Genomic DNA, 15,490 nt, shown 5'->3' on the forward strand with positions numbered 1-15,490 from the left:
ATAGATACCTTCTTGTCTCTAACCGGCCGGGGCCCGGCCCGGATCCACCAGCGCACCAATCCCTCCGACCCGGCCCGAGTTCGCACCGACTCGGTGGCTACCTAGGAAAATCGCCTCTCTCTCCTCCGCAACCTGCCAATTTTCCCAAAAGCCAAACCCTAACGCTTTTCCCGCACTTTCTCGAGCCCCGCCGGCCCCCAATCGACCGGCCTCCGCCCCACGAATCCGATGACGACGATCACCCTCCGCAAGGGCAACGCGCGGCTGCCCCCGGAGGTGAACCGGGCCCTGTACGTCCGCAACCTGCCGTTCAACATCACGAGCGAGGAGATGTACGACATCTTCGGCAAGTACGGCGCGATCCGACAGATCCGCATCGGCACCAGCAAGGACACCCGCGGCACGGCGTTCGTCGTCTACGAGGACATCTACGACGCCAAGACCGCCGTCGACCACCTCTCCGGGTTCAACGTCGCGAACCGGTACCTGATCGTGCTCTACTACCAGCCGGCGAAGATGAACAAGAAGTTCGACCAGAAGAAGAAGGAGGAGGAGCTCGCCAAGATGCAGGAGAAGTACGGGGTCTCCACCAAAGATAAGTAGACTTCAATCCTGAATTGCGCGGTTTTTCTTGGCAGTGTTAGGAGGCTTTCGATGTGTAAAATTACCATTAGTATCGGCATGTTTTGTGGTGTGAATTGGTGTAGATGTATGACAGATTATGCAATGAAGCCCCTCATTTGACTTTTTCTGTGGATATGCGAATTCTGGTGGTCGTGGTTTAGCTAATGTCTGTGCATTTGAACGATATGTTGAAATTCTCTGAAAGAATTCACTAGTGACGTCTCGATGAAGCGATTTATCGAGTGATTGCTCATTGTAAACTGCCGCGCTGCACTGTGCTAATGCTGAGAAGTTTAAATTTTCCTGAATTCAATAGAGTAAGGGTGTAAGCTGTGTAGATGCAGATATATTTGCTGCTAGGAGCCAATCTGTGTCATGTGTCACAGAGATTGCTTTACGTTGGAATGTGTATAAGAGCTGAGAACTAGACAATTTATGATTTCAATTTGTGTCTGTCAGTGAAAGAAGATAATGGGTGCTGCGAGGTTATATGCAGCGTCTTGCTTCTGCAGGAGGATCTGCATTGTCCAGATTGCTTATTCACCGACTCTATGCTAGAATTACAGATGAGATCAATGTCTTACCATAGTGGTTGTAATAGGTAGTTGATCTGTTGTGTGCTAGTGAGAGTATTGTGAAAGATTTAGAGATTCAACACCAGCCAGAGAAGCGGATTTTGTAGGGGCTTCTTTGCAGTGATTCCCTTTTGGTTGTTAAATGATCTTGAATGTGTGCTTGGCTAACATTGTCGAGAGTTGTTTGTTGGAGCTGTCCTGCTACTGTCGTTTTAGGGTTTGAAGTGGGGAATTGCCATTTTTACGAAGGTACTTGGAGTAATGTACTGTTAGGCAGTCTAGGTGGATGTTTGCGAATCTTATGGTTCTGTTTTTGGTATACAAGTTTCCTGGAAAGCTCATTTTTTATGAGCTCATTCTGTTTGATCTTGGCCGAAAATTTTTACTGGTTTCTCCAAGGAACCTAGTCTACTGAATCAACTCATTGATAAGAATACCTCGGGAGTTTTAGATGTAATTATCATCCTTATCAGAACATGTAGATGTTGTGGGTTTGCAACTCAAAGCCGTTCATGTAGTGATGTAATTCTCATTCTTTCAAGTGGTGATTCTTTCCAGGATGAGTTCTGGGGGATCCTACCACACATCCGTGCCCCCTTTCAATTGCCATTCACAGTCAGTTGACTTACTAGGAATGTAGCATAGCCATTTATTTGATATACTTGTTGAAATCCTCCTACTCATTGACTTGACTGATATGAAGCTATATGATATCGCGCAATGTTTCAGTTCAGTAGTTGAATCTATGATTTATCATTGAGGGAACATAGATAAGATCCTTCCAATCAGAGCCCAGTATCTAAGAGCATTGCCTCTGAGCATGGGTAGCTTGCTGAAATTTGTAAGTAAGCAAACGAACGTGTTCCCTAAACATCAAGCCTTCATCCCGACCCATTATACCCCCTGTGAATACCATCTGTATCTAGGTTTGTGTTCAAGAATTCGTGTCCAGAGATTTATAGAGGTGGCGAATGGATGTGTCAAACCCTCTTTTTTAACTTGAATTCACCCCGTGCAAGTGAAAAAAAAAACTCGGATTTATCATGGTCATACAGAATAAACAATTCAGATTATCTAAAAACCATTTTACAGTTGGAAAGAAGAAAGATGAAGTCCGGAGCGTTTCTAGAGTACGCTTTTGCCAACATTTGTCGGCCTTCCATATTGTTTCCTGAATTATCAATTTGATTACTTGAGATCATATGAATTGCTGCTGGTATAAAAGTTTCGTTTCTCTCTGCCTTAAATCTCTTCATTTTTCCTTTCTTTCAGTTATTTTTTAGAACGAAGCTTTCATTTTCATTTGCAGCTTACCGTAGCAGCAGAGTTCCAAAGCTCTTTTGTCTGCGTGTTTCTTGTCTTCCTTTCTGGCCTTTTTTTTTACTCTTGTCAGGGTTTCTCGTCTGCTTGCTTAAAGTTATTTTGTTCCTCGACATTCTCTGTCCCTGTCTAAGCCACCTCCTACGGCGAAAGAAAATGGAGCATACAAGAAGTAGTCTGGCTTAAATGTCCGACGGAAACATGGTTTCAAGTACACGGAAAGTGTTCACCGTGGCCCTCAAGTATACATCTCTGGGTACTTCTTAGTTATCTACGCATATGATTCGAGTTTTTCATTGGCTAAAGCCCTTTCTAATGACGCTAAAAAATCACAATAACGGATTAAATTATCCCAACGGAAACCAAAACCAGGTCGATCCGGTGAATGGCTAGTGCAAAAATGCTGTCTCTTGATCACGATCATTTCGTGCCGGTCCTGGTAACGTGATGTTCGCCTGAGATTAGCGAAAAGCTAGTGCACGTCAAGCTTAGAGCGAACTTTAAGATTGCGAAAGCATGGTGGAAAGTTGTAATCCCAATCGTGAAGACACAAGCCATCCAATTGGCTTGTAGCTTGTGCTCGCTAGCTTTTGAAAGCGGTTCTATCAATTTTGGTATATTGAAGTACAGTCGAGTTTGTTACAGTTTACTTTTTAATCCTATGAACACAAAATGGTCTAGTGAACCTTACCAAAAAAAAAAAATGGTCTAGTGAAAATGTGGCTGCTCCATGACCCAATTCGTATCTATGGTCGGGAGATTCTTAGGTTGCTCGCGAAAGACCACTTCGAACTTTTACCCAACTAACGACGAAACACGAAATGGTACATCTTCTAATCGATCTTCCTAGTACTTTTGTACTTTGTGATTGGTTAGAGGGTTAGTGATGATGCGGCGCGACATGAGACCGAGCAAAACATATCAGCAAGGAGGAAGAAGATTATAGCCAGTCGTCTTCCTCGGGACCCCCTCTTTCGGATGCTGGTGAGCGCATGGGCGTCGTTGTTCAGGACACCATCTTCTTAAAATCCGTCTGCTGTGGTCGTGATTTCGACCATGCACGAGGAAAGCCTACTCGAATTTTAACGAGCTTGTCCTCCTTGGGGGGCCGTCTTCGTTCTAGCGGCCCATCGAGAGGATTTATCCCGCATCCTCCAAACGCAACCGCAGTGTTTCGAGAGCTGGTGTTGCTTGCTCCCATCTCATTGGCGGTCAACCCCATTATATATATAATTTGACAAGATCGGGCCTCCGTAAGGCTCCCGGCATGTGAACCGTCCATGCGATTCCATGCTTACACGTATTGGCAAGAGGCAGTATGTTTGTCCTTTATTTGATAAATATAGTATCGGTTGCTTCCCGTGCCCGAGAGCCCCAATTCGGTTTTATCGAAGCCAGGTGTGATCCGGGCTCAAGTTCTGATATGACGACGACTCGAGACCCTTGCTCACTTTCAGGAGTTCTAGGATCTTGTAAATTATATATTTTTCTGCTTACGAGTACGAACGTGCGTGAGAAAAAAGTCTTCTTTTCAGTACTATTCGATGTACGAGATGCCTCGCTTCATCAGATATCGAGACTCCTCACAGACAATGTGACGTGTTTTGAGCGATACAATGCTTCAAGAATCATTCATCCGCACGAAGCGCGCAATAGCCGACAAAATGCTGAGATCCTCGAGGCCAGTTCATAAAAAAAATTGCTCGTTAAGCGCGTAATAAATCACCACAACTTATTCGATCAGCCGGGGTCATATATCCGACCGTCCCAAGAATTTTGCCACGTCGTTTCTTTATTATTATTATTATTATTGTTGTTATTTCTTAAAAATGGAAAAAGAAATGGGACACGTTAACATTATGTCGTCTTGTGCGTAAGATTATACTTTAGGATTAGGTTGAGCTAGTCATGGCCACGGTTCGGAACCGACCGGTTCCGGTTCTGAACCGGCAGTTCCGGTTCGTGGCCAAGTATGAACCGGAATCGGAACCGGCCGGTTCCGATTCCGGTTCAGGTTCGGAACAGGTTCCGGGACGGTTCATAATTTTTCTTTTCTGTTTTTTTTTCTTTTTCTTTTCCTTTTCTTTTTTTTTTCTTTTCTTCCTCCGCCGGCCATAGCCGGGCCGGCGGAGGTCGCCGGCCTCAGGCGAGGCCACCCTCGCCGGCGTCGGGCGAGGGCTCGACCTCGCCGGCATCGGGCGAGGCCGACCTCGCTTGCAACTGGCGAGGCCGGCCTCGCCCAACGCCGGCGAGGCCGGTCTCCCGAGGCCCGCGAGGTCGAACCCTCGCCTAGATCCGGCGAGGCCGTCCTCGCCCGGTTGCGAGGCGAGGTCGGCCTCGCCCGACGCTGGCGAGGCTCGACCTCGCTCGCACCGGGCGAGGCCGGCCCGCTGACGCCGGCGAGGTCGAACCCTCGCTAGATCCTGGCGAGGCTCGACCTCGTCGGGCGTCGGGCGAGGCCGGCCTCGCCGGTTGCCGGCGAGGTCGAGCCCTCGCCCGATCTGGCGAGGCCGGCCTCGCCCGGCCCGGGCGAGGGCGGCCCTCGCCCGACGCCGGCGAGGGCGGCCTCGCCTCGAGGCCGGCGACCTCCGCCGGCCCCGGCTATGGCCGGCGGAGGAAGAAAAGAAAAAAAAAGAAAAGGAAAAGGAAAAGAAAAAAAACAGAAAAGGAAAAACAGAAAAGAAAATAATAAAAAAATTAAAAAATTACTGTTCCGGTGACGGAACATTATTCAATATAAATTGTAATCAAATTTGGGGACAAAAAAACAAGAGAGAAAGAAAGGGCTTGAACTTAATAAATTATCATTAAGCACATTACAATTCGTTACAACAATCTATAAAAAAAAGGAGCACAATATATATGCCCTAAAATGATCCCAAAACCTAAGCATTCCGTGCGCAGGGGACCAAAGGTCACATGTCGTCGGATTATACTTCGGTTTCCCTAAGCTCACGTGGGTGTACTCGGTATGAGAAACAAGGGTTCCCGAAATATTTGTCAACTCCAATAGTTCTTTTATTCTCAATCGTCACTACCCGTTCCAGTACCGGTACCGGTAGCGGTAGTATCTCCGTCGTTAAAGAATTCGGATTCATTATTCCGATCTATCTTTTGTTGCCGGTATTGAGCCTTCGTCCAATCAGCAACACAAGCTTGAATCTCCACTGATTCTGGAGCTAATCTTGAACGATGTTCGTCCAAAATATTACCTCCGGCACTGAATGCTTGTTCGACCGCAACTGTGGAACAAGGGGTTGAAAAAATCTGTTTTGCAATAAGAGAAAGGATTGGGTATTGGCTTGCGTGCCTCTTCCACCAATCCAAAATTAAAAAATCTGTACCACCTTCGGATTCAGTAAACTCAAATGAAACGGTTAGATAAATCTCTAATTCAGAAATATTTCCTATTACTCCCTTTTGTTTTTTTTGTCTATGTAATAAAAGTTGGTACCCTCTACTAATTTTACCTGTACTGTCATTTTGTATCTCCGTAGATTGAGAAGATCCAATATCACCTAAATTACATTTAGTATAAAATTCATTATATATTTCTATTACTACGTTTTTAACCTCACGTACTATGGTTGTAACATTTATCACATCATAATGTAAACATTGATAATACGTACGCAAAAAATCATTTAAGCCATCCAATTTGCAACGCGGATCAAAAACACAAGCAACTAAATAAATAATGGGAATTTCGCTATAATAATGTAGCCACTTCATTTTCATTGCAACTATAGTATGTTGTAATTCAACATCATTTTCATATTCATAAAAAATTTCGACAATATTAGTACACTCTACTAAAAATAAATGTGTAGTAGGATAATAAACACCGGACAAAGTATAAGTTGCATCATTAAAAACCTTTAAAACATCTAAAATTTTTTGGCAAATATCCCACTCTTGTGGGTATAAATTAATCTGAGATATATTATTAGAAATGAATGCACATAATAAATCTTTATATGCTAAAGATTCACTAAGCAAGTGGAAAGTAGAATTCCAACGAGTTGGAACATCTCTTGGAAATCTTTTTGGCTTTTTGCCACTTTCTCTACAAAATCTACCCCATTCTTTCATTTTTTGGAGATGTTTCCATAAAAATTGAATCGCCGTTTTTATTGGTTGAAGAAAAATATCAAGAGTTTTCAAACCATCTTGTACACATAAATTTAAAACATGACAAGTACATCTAACGTGAAAAATTTTTCCGCCAAAAGCGGGTTTACAAATATTTTCTAAATCGGCAATTGAAGCGGTATTTGCTGCGGCAATATCAAAATCAATTGAAAAAATTTTGTTAAGCAAATAATATTCTTCTAAAACTTGCCTAATTATTCTATAAATATTATTTGCCGTATGCTTATCATCGAAAACTCTAAAAGCAATAACTCTTTTTTGAATACTCCACTCGTCATCTATCCAATGACATGTTATGCCCATGTAAGAATGATTTTGCCAATGATCACTCCAAATATCACTACCTATATGCACGCATCCATTAAATTGCATAAAAAAGTTTTGTAAATCTTTTTTTCCATTTTTGTAAAGATCTTTAATTACTCGTTTAGTTGAATTTCTAGGAACACGTTTTGCTTGTGGAGCACATGCTTTTTGTACAAATTCATTAAAACCAAATCTTTCTCCAAAATTAAATGCTAAATGCTTAACGGAAATAAATTTGCCTAATTCTTCCTTATAAGTTTTTTCATTAAAACGAAATAAAGGGGAAGTGTTAGGATTGACGTACCCGGAAATTTGTTGTTGCCCGATATCGATTCCCGTTTCGGTTGGATGTTTGCTCCTAAGATGTCGTTTAAATGTTCCATATCCTTGTCCACCTGTATATTTATATATTTTCCCACAATATTTACAAATTATATCATACCTTTTTTTACCAATATCAAACCTTTCCATTTTCGTGAAGTGATTCCAAATGTCAGATGTAAATTCCCGTTCCGCTTCCTTTGTTGTAGATATTTCGGCAGGAGGATGAAAACTTTCTTGCGTCGGGACGCGCTCCACATCGGGAAAAATGTTGATTTCATCATTTTGAAAATCTGCATATTCACGAGGATCAAAAGAATGATGGGATTCCGTCATGATATTCTTACCTTTGCCCGTTGGCACTCGACCTCCACTTGCCATTTTTTGAGTGGATTGAGAGAATTGAGCGGATTAATTGGGAGAATTAAGAAAGAATTGCGTGGATTGAGAAAATTGAGAGAATTTAAGAGAATTTGACAGAATTTCGAGTATTGAGAAAATTTGAGACTTGAGAGAAGAGAATTTGAGAGAATTGTGAGTATTGAGAGAATTTGAGAGAATTTATAAGAAAAAAATGAGAAGAAAATTTAGGATTAAACAAAAAGAAAAGATAATCGCTGCAATTTTGCAACGGTTATCTTTTTTTTTTTTTATAAATTTTTGCCCGTTTGGGCGTTGGCCTTGGCCGTTGCCAGGGCAGCCTAAAGGCTGCCCTGGCAACGGGCCGCAAGGCGCAAGCCCACCGCCCGCAAGCAGGCTCGCGTGCGGTGCCCCGCCGCGGGTTTTTTTTTTTTTTTTTTAAATTTGCCCGCAGCAGGGCTGCAGACGTGTAGCCCTGCTGCGGGAGGGTTTTTTTTTTTTTTTTTTAAATTTTGCCCGTTGCCAGGGGCTGCCCTGGCAACGGGCCACAGTAGTAGCAACATGGCCTGCACCTGCAGGCTATGTCGCAGCCTTCTTTTTTTTTTTTTGGAACGGCCGAACCCGCGGTTCCGGCAGGTTCAAAATTTCGGAACCGGAACCGGGCCCGTAGGGCACGGGCTGGTTCCAAACCGCGGGCCCGGTCAACGGGCCGGTTCCGGTTCCAAACCGCGGGCCCGGTCAACGGGCCGGGCCCGGTCAACGGGCCGGGCCCGGGTTTGACCGGGCCGAAATCGGCCCGTGGCCATGACTAGGTTAAGCTGATGGGATCTTTTTCCTTGACTTCGTTCGTAGGAAAGGACATAATAATAGCGGTAACAATCGCTTTCGCTATCACTTCCGTTCAACGTTGTCAAATTATAACAAACACTTGGGAATAATCTCGTACTCGGTTGAATTCTCAACCTTTGGGAATAGTACCAAAAAAGTCCTAAACCTATTGCATTGGTACCAATTTGGTCCTAAACCTTTCAATTGAACTAATTTAGTCATAAACATTTTCACATTGGTACCAATTCAGTCCATCCAGCTAATTTAGGCAGGAAATCGTTGATGTGGATGCCGGTTTTCCTACGTGACATGACTGGCGCTAATGTGAACAATTTTTAAGATTTTTTTGAATTTTTAATATTTTTTTCCTTTTTTTTCCCTACCTTCTCCTTCCTTGGGCCTTGCCACCGGACACAGGTGAGGTCGTCGTGACCCTTGCCGGGCTGGACCCTCGCAGCCTGGGCGAGGGCGGCCCTCGCTGGATCTAGCGAAGGCTGGACCCTCGCGGCCTCGCCCAGCCCTCACCAGATTCCGGGCGGCCCTTGCCCAGGCCGCGAGGGTCCAACCCTCGCCCAAGCCAGCGAGGGCCGCGATGCCCTCACCTGTGGCCACAGGCCCAAGGAAGGAGAAGGCAATAAAAAAAAAGAAAAAAAATATTAAAAATTATTCACGTCAGTGCCGCCCGTGCCACGTAGAACGTCCAGCGTCCATGCTAGCGATTTTCAGCCTAAATTGGCCGGATGGACTGAATTCGTACAAATGTAAAAAGATTTAGGACTAAATTGATCCAATTGAAAGATTTAGGACTAAATTAGTACCAATATAATAGGTTTAGGACTTTTTTGATACTTTTCCCCTCAACCTTTCGTTTCGCTTTTGAGTATATGGATATTGGGCAGCTTACATTTTTTAAAACCATGCATGGGCGGGCTGCCCCTTTTTTAAGGAAGGGCTCTTTAGATAATTCGAGAACTTTCCTTCTTTTTTTTTTTGGGAAGAGATTAGGACAATCTCTTATTTTGATGGATAAGTCGGTAATAACATTTTATTTTCACCAAATAAGTTATCCCAAACGGGATGATTAATCTGGTTAAAGGAAAAATCACCAAAATATTCTTCGATGTATCGTATCGGATGCCAATTCAATCCTAAACCTTTCGATTTGGCCAATCTATCCCTAACCTTTTGAATTTGCTCAATCTAGTCCTAAGCTTTTTTAATGATTCGTCAATGTAGTCCTTCCGGCCAAATTTGGCCGATAATTGCTGTCGTGGATGCTAGTCGTCCTACATGGCATGGCCGGCGACAATGTGAACAATTTTTTTTCATTTAAAAAAAAAATTCTAAAATTTTTTGAATTTTTTGAATTTTTTCTTTTCTTTTTCTTTTGATTCTTTTCTTTGTTGTTTATTTCCTTCTTCCTCCATCGGTGAGGTCGACCCTTGTCGGCCACGGCGACCAGCGGAGGAAGAAGGAAAAAAAAAATTATAAAAATAAAAAAATCGTCCACATTATAGTGCCAGCTATGCCATGTAAGAGGGCCGGCGTCCACGTTAGCGATTACCGGCCAAAAGTCGCTGGAAGGACTGCATTAGCAAATTTTCAAAAAGTTTATGACCACATTGGTAAAATTGAAAGGTTTAAGATTGAATTGGTATTCATACAATAGATTTAGGATTTTTTTTTTTTTATAATTATTCCTCTCATTAATTGGCAGATGTATCCTTTTTGGTTGAAGCTAAGTTATGGGAAGCAAAACATTGCTCCTCACTCATCAAGCAAAGCAAGGTAACTGGGTCGTGTAGGTTCCTTCTGGGATTCGCACGTCCATGCACGAGAGAAGTGTCTCCTAGTTTTAAGGGGAAGTAATCAAGGCGAAGCACACACGTATACACAACACTAAGTTCATACTATCAGAATCACATGAACCCCAACAAGAGAAAGATGATTAAATAAAAGACAACCCCCCTCGGGCCTCGAAAACACCCTATTATTCAAATGCATAAGAAAGAAACCCCAATACCAAAGGACGAGCGAAAGTGTTACAGCGCATTCATCATAGAAGACCATGTAGCGACCCATCACGAGCCTGAAGTACTTTAAGAAAATATGATGATAGCGTCGGATTCTCGTAGTGGAAAAGCTTTCGAGTAAAGGCTTTAAGATGCGTATGCGCTGGCGGAGAGCCTTGGGGTGACGATGGCCGACAAGGGCACGGCCTTTTGCAAGGCCAGACCAAACGCCTCGTCCATGTTCAGCTCATTGACACCGCCCGGCAACTTCCAATCGAACGAGTGCACCAGCGTCCCCAGTATGTACTCGACCAGCACGATCCCCATCCTCGTCCCGGCGCAGATCCTCCGCCCGGCCCCGAACGGGATCAGCTCAAAGTCGTTCCCGCGCGGGTCGATCCTCGCGTTCCTCCCGCTCAGGAACCTCTCCGGGGTGAAGTCTAGAGGATTCTCCCACACGTCCGGGTCCCGCCCGATCGCCCATATGTTCACGCTGAGCCTCGAGTTCTTGGGGATGTAGTAGCCGTTCACTTGGCACGCCTCGGTCGAGACTCTCGGTAGGTTTAACGGTGTCGATGGATGTTTTCGGAAGGTCTCCTTGCATATGGCCTGCAAGTACGGGAGCTTCGCGAGGTCGGATTCCTCGAGGCGTCGGTGCCGCCCGATGACCCGGTCCATCTCTTCATGGGCCCGCTTGAGGATGCTAGGGTTCTTCAACATCTCGGCCAGCGACCACTCGATTACGCTTGACGAAGTATCGGTGCCCGCAGTGAACAAATTCTAGAAAAAGAGGTAACGAGATCAGTACTAAACAGTGTCACAAGTTGATGAAGAAGCCTAGAATAAACATAACAGATTTTGTTAAATTCACTTAAGACATATATATATATATATACCAAGAGAAGGGCCTTAATGTTGGTCAAAGTAAGCTTCTCGGCCCCGGGGTTATCTCGGTTGGCCATGACAACATCGAGAAAATCCGGGTTCCCTTTACGCTCGTGAGCTGTTGCCGAGTGTTGCTCGATCATCTTCGTCAACAGCACGTCGAATTTCTTGTGCAAGCGCTTCATTCCGCCTTCAATCCCTTGTAAGTCCATCCACGCAATTGACGGGATGAAGTCGCCGATGTTAAAGAAGCCTACATCAATTAAGAGAGTAAGGTAACCTTTGTGAGCGTATCATAGATTCAAGCATTAACAACTCGCGCGATAGCTAAGCGAATTCGTGTTTTTGTTTCGAATGTTTGTTGAATGCTATACCTGCGCTTGTCATCAGCTCTACCACCATGTCCTTGAATTCGTTAGACTCGGAGCCCTTCGTCACGAACACCCTTCGGCTCAAAATGACTTGCCCTATCATGTTCGCCATGGCATAGGTCAACATCTCCGGCACCACCACCGGCTCGCCTCGCTTGCTGCACTCGCACATGGCTTGAAGCATGTACCCTAGCTCGGCCGACCGGACGTGAGCCCAGTCCTCGAGGGCCTTCCCTCCGAGCATGTGCAAATTACTGAGCTTCCTAAGCAACTTCCACCTCGAGCCATAGTCGGCGAAGACCATGTCCTGCGCGTCATAGGCCAAGTGGGTTGCCCCCGCGTTCGGAGGCCTGTTGGAGAAGTTGATGTCTAGGGTTTTCAAGAAAGCCCGGGCGGCGTCGGGAGTCGACGCCACGACCATGTCGCACGTGCCCATTTTCAGGTACATCACCGGCCCGTACTTCTTGGCCATCTTCGCCAGCGCTACGTGGGGCATGTTCCCCAAGAGAGGGAGGGCGCCAATGACCGGCCACCCTGTCGGCCCCGGTGGGAGCTTACGGGAGTTCAAGCGAAGTAAGAGGGATTTGACGAAGAATCGGGTGATGAGGAAGATGAGAGTCGCCGCGGCGATCTCTCGAACAAGGACTTTGTCGAAGAGAATCATCATCTCTGTGTTGCTAGGGTAGGGATTTGACCCAATATTTGTGAATGGACACCTTCTTGGGTGCGTCGTATGCTGCTTGTTATATAGACGGATGAAAACGTATAAGAAGTGCAATCTGGGTAGGTCGCATACGCCCTGAGCACGAGATGTCTCACCAAACCACAGAGTCTCAATTATGTAGAGAAGGCTTTGAAGGACACAAGTGTTTTCACCGTGAGCTCTTGGAGATCTACCGTTCTCCTTGAAGAATTTTGGGAATAGATCGGCACATAATATAAAATGATATCAATGTCGGGGAAAGACAGGGTTCACGTGATATGATGTTGAGCAGAGTGTAGATATTCATGGAATGTATAATGCAGCATCTGGTGCATCGGTCGGACAACTTATTCCCCCCCTGAAATGACGAAGAGAAACGGCCGTTAGCATTGTTTATCATTTGTCAGTCCTTGAATAGTGTACCATCATCGTAAACATGTAAAAAGAGAAAAAACATAACGTGTGGAATGCACCTCCATTTGTTAAAGTTTACACGCGCACGGTGTGAAGAAAATCATGACGGAAAGAAGATTTCAAAGCCCGACACGTATCCAGAATTTATTAGCACAGCAGTTTTTGAGTCACCGCGAAAGTAACGCCATATCATGAGTCGCAAATTATTAGAAAGATGGAGCCCACAATAATTTATAATTATTCGTTATTTATTTTTTATGATCTAGAATCTGCTGTTAATCTTACAATAGATTAAAGACCGTTATTTAATCATTTCTCTGTCTTTTCACACGCGAACGAAAACTTTCGTCTATCAACAGAATGAATTTCTTATGCGGGCATCAATCTTGTTCGTGTAATGATTAATTCCGCGGTAGTGTACCGAATAAAAGCAAGGCGTAACGTCACGAAAGCCGTCGCGGAGGGAACACTTCATCTACTATTCTCGCTCTGATCTGAAGCGCTTTTAAGCTTATGTAGTATTAGAATAAATAGGGATAATAATGAGCGGCAATGACAAGACAGAGAAAGTGGGTGGTCGAGTTACGCGAATCCTGATTGAGATGGCTATTCAATTTATTTCATCAATAATTCCGCCGTGCAACTTGCTTATCACAAAACAGGTAAAAAGAAAAGAAAAGGAATGACTCGCAAAGATTTAAGAAATGGCCCGGCAAAGACTTTTGAGCTGTGTCCAAGATTCTTGCCTATTCAAATGAATATTCAAATCTTATAACTCGACTAATCCCATGGACACGAAGGAACCATCCTGTTCCCATGAATCGGTTGCCACGTGTTTATCATAGCGCCAATTGTTTTTTTGGTAAGGTAAGTATTATATTGACTTTTCAACACACAAATTACAAGGGAGTAGCCGAACACAAAAATCTCGAACCTGAAAAGACAAAAGATGTCCCGACAGGTGCAAAGGTGTTGCGAAAGGTGTTGCCAATTGTTAATTACTGACGGTTGTATAAACGAAAATGACTATAACATAATCGCGATCAGCTATGGTTTGTACTTTGTGCTATGGCTGCCGTGCCCGAGATGCATTCGTTCATGTGGTTTGCCTCGTTCACGCGTTTTGTATGGTCTAACAAGTAACCATGCCACTAGGGTGATGATCTAGAGAGATCGTAGTGCATCTGCCAAGTGCGCTTAAACCCCAATCCAATTTTAATTAGACTTTTTTGTACCGAGAGAAAAATCTCAGTGGACCTTATGGGAAGTTTTGCAGAGGTGTTTGCAACAGAAATATCTTTCACCGAACCGAAAGCCATTTTTCGGTTTTTAATTAAAGGAGACGGGTTTTGTGGTGACTTTGGACAAAAGATAACACAAGTAAATGAAGAAATCAACTACTTTACTTCAAACAGAACTATTCAAGCATAAACCGTACCCGAATTTAATCGACGACGGGGCTTGGGAAGTACAATCACTACAATGGAACTGAACGTAAATAAATTATGCCGAAATTTAATCGACGATAAAGCTTGAGAACGGGTAGATGCTATGCCGGAATATAATCGACGATGTGAATTTGGAAACTAGAGATAAGAAACACGTCGGAATTTAATCGACGATGCGAGTCTGGAAGATAAAAGTACGATACAGGGAAGTAAAAATAACTGGAAGACAGTAAATTTATTTGATCTGTGAACGGAGGGAGGGGGAAGGGCTTCTAGTAGATGATCGGTAGCATTTATAGTGGTTGTACCATAACTCTCCAAAGCGGTTTTCTAGCGGTTGTTCTCATGTTCCTCCATCTCCGGAAGTTCTGCGCCTATACACTCACAATGCCATGATCTTTTCCTTGAACAGTTATTCCTTTAAAAACGTGTGCCTATTGCTCCACGACGTCAATTACTTTGTTTTTTTCAACAACTTCCCTCCTGTAACTGCAACTTGATACTCGCTATGCGTCTAACTTTCTCTTGATGCCCCGACAGCTCGCTAGTCTCATTCATTGATATCTTTGTCGACCATCATTAGCCATACGTCGCCGTATATCGATAACTGATCGGCAGTGATCATCGATGTGCGTCAATACTGATATCAATCCTTGTGGTCATCAATATGGGTCACATGCTTGACAATATTCACGCTTAGTTACGTGTCTATCCATATCGACAACCTAAACATTTTTTGGTGCAAACAAGAGGATACACACGTTAGATATTTGAAGCCAAAGAAAAGAATAACATATCAGCTTTTTGGGTCATTCCTGAGACTTCAATTAACCTAACTATTATTTGTCAAGTTCATTAGAAAATTCCAACTTGAGGAGATATATATATACACACACACACATCGTCAGTTTAAAAAAAAAATTGCACGTGTAATTTTAGAAAGGAAATATTAACCTGTTTATGGAATTAAACTACGTGCTAAAAATAAAAATCGTATATGTACATTGAAAGAGAGAGTACAAAAAGTACATTGAGTGAGGATAACACTAGCAAGATTTTGTTGGAAATTCAACGTAATTCTTGACCAGAAAAATGGTTTAGCTCTAGCATTATTGAATATTTATTTGCTTTATTTATTTATTTTTGTCTTTTATTTGATTGTTTCCTTTTG

At 43.7% G+C, this 15,490-nt stretch overlaps 2 protein-coding genes across 2 annotated transcripts; one reads left to right on the forward strand and one right to left on the reverse strand.

Annotated features, from left to right (window-relative positions):
* The first annotated feature begins 113 nt into the window (after positions 1-113).
* LOC115679110 (splicing factor 3B subunit 6-like protein) lies at positions 114-789 on the forward strand. The gene has a single exon (XM_056310243.1). It carries the CDS (start codon positions 229-231, stop codon positions 601-603), a length of 375 nt encoding a protein of 124 aa, XP_056166218.1. The 5' UTR covers positions 114-228; the 3' UTR covers positions 604-789.
* A 9,587-nt stretch (positions 790-10,376) lies between these two features.
* On the reverse strand, positions 10,377-12,644 carry LOC115679109 (flavonoid 3',5'-hydroxylase 2-like). The gene is made up of 3 exons (XM_030602671.2): positions 11,758-12,644; positions 11,395-11,636; positions 10,377-11,278 (listed from the first exon to the last, which is right to left on the reverse strand). Exons 1-3 carry the CDS (start codon positions 12,419-12,421, stop codon positions 10,646-10,648), a joined length of 1,539 nt encoding a protein of 512 aa, XP_030458531.1. The 5' UTR covers positions 12,422-12,644; the 3' UTR covers positions 10,377-10,645.
* Positions 12,645-15,490: the final 2,846 nt, after the last annotated feature.

Source organism: Syzygium oleosum, unplaced genomic scaffold (genome assembly GCF_021117445.2).
Source record: "Syzygium oleosum isolate NSW1041296 unplaced genomic scaffold, Sole_v2.1 Sole_v2.03, whole genome shotgun sequence".
Lineage (NCBI taxonomy): Eukaryota > Viridiplantae > Streptophyta > Magnoliopsida > Myrtales > Myrtaceae > Syzygium > Syzygium oleosum.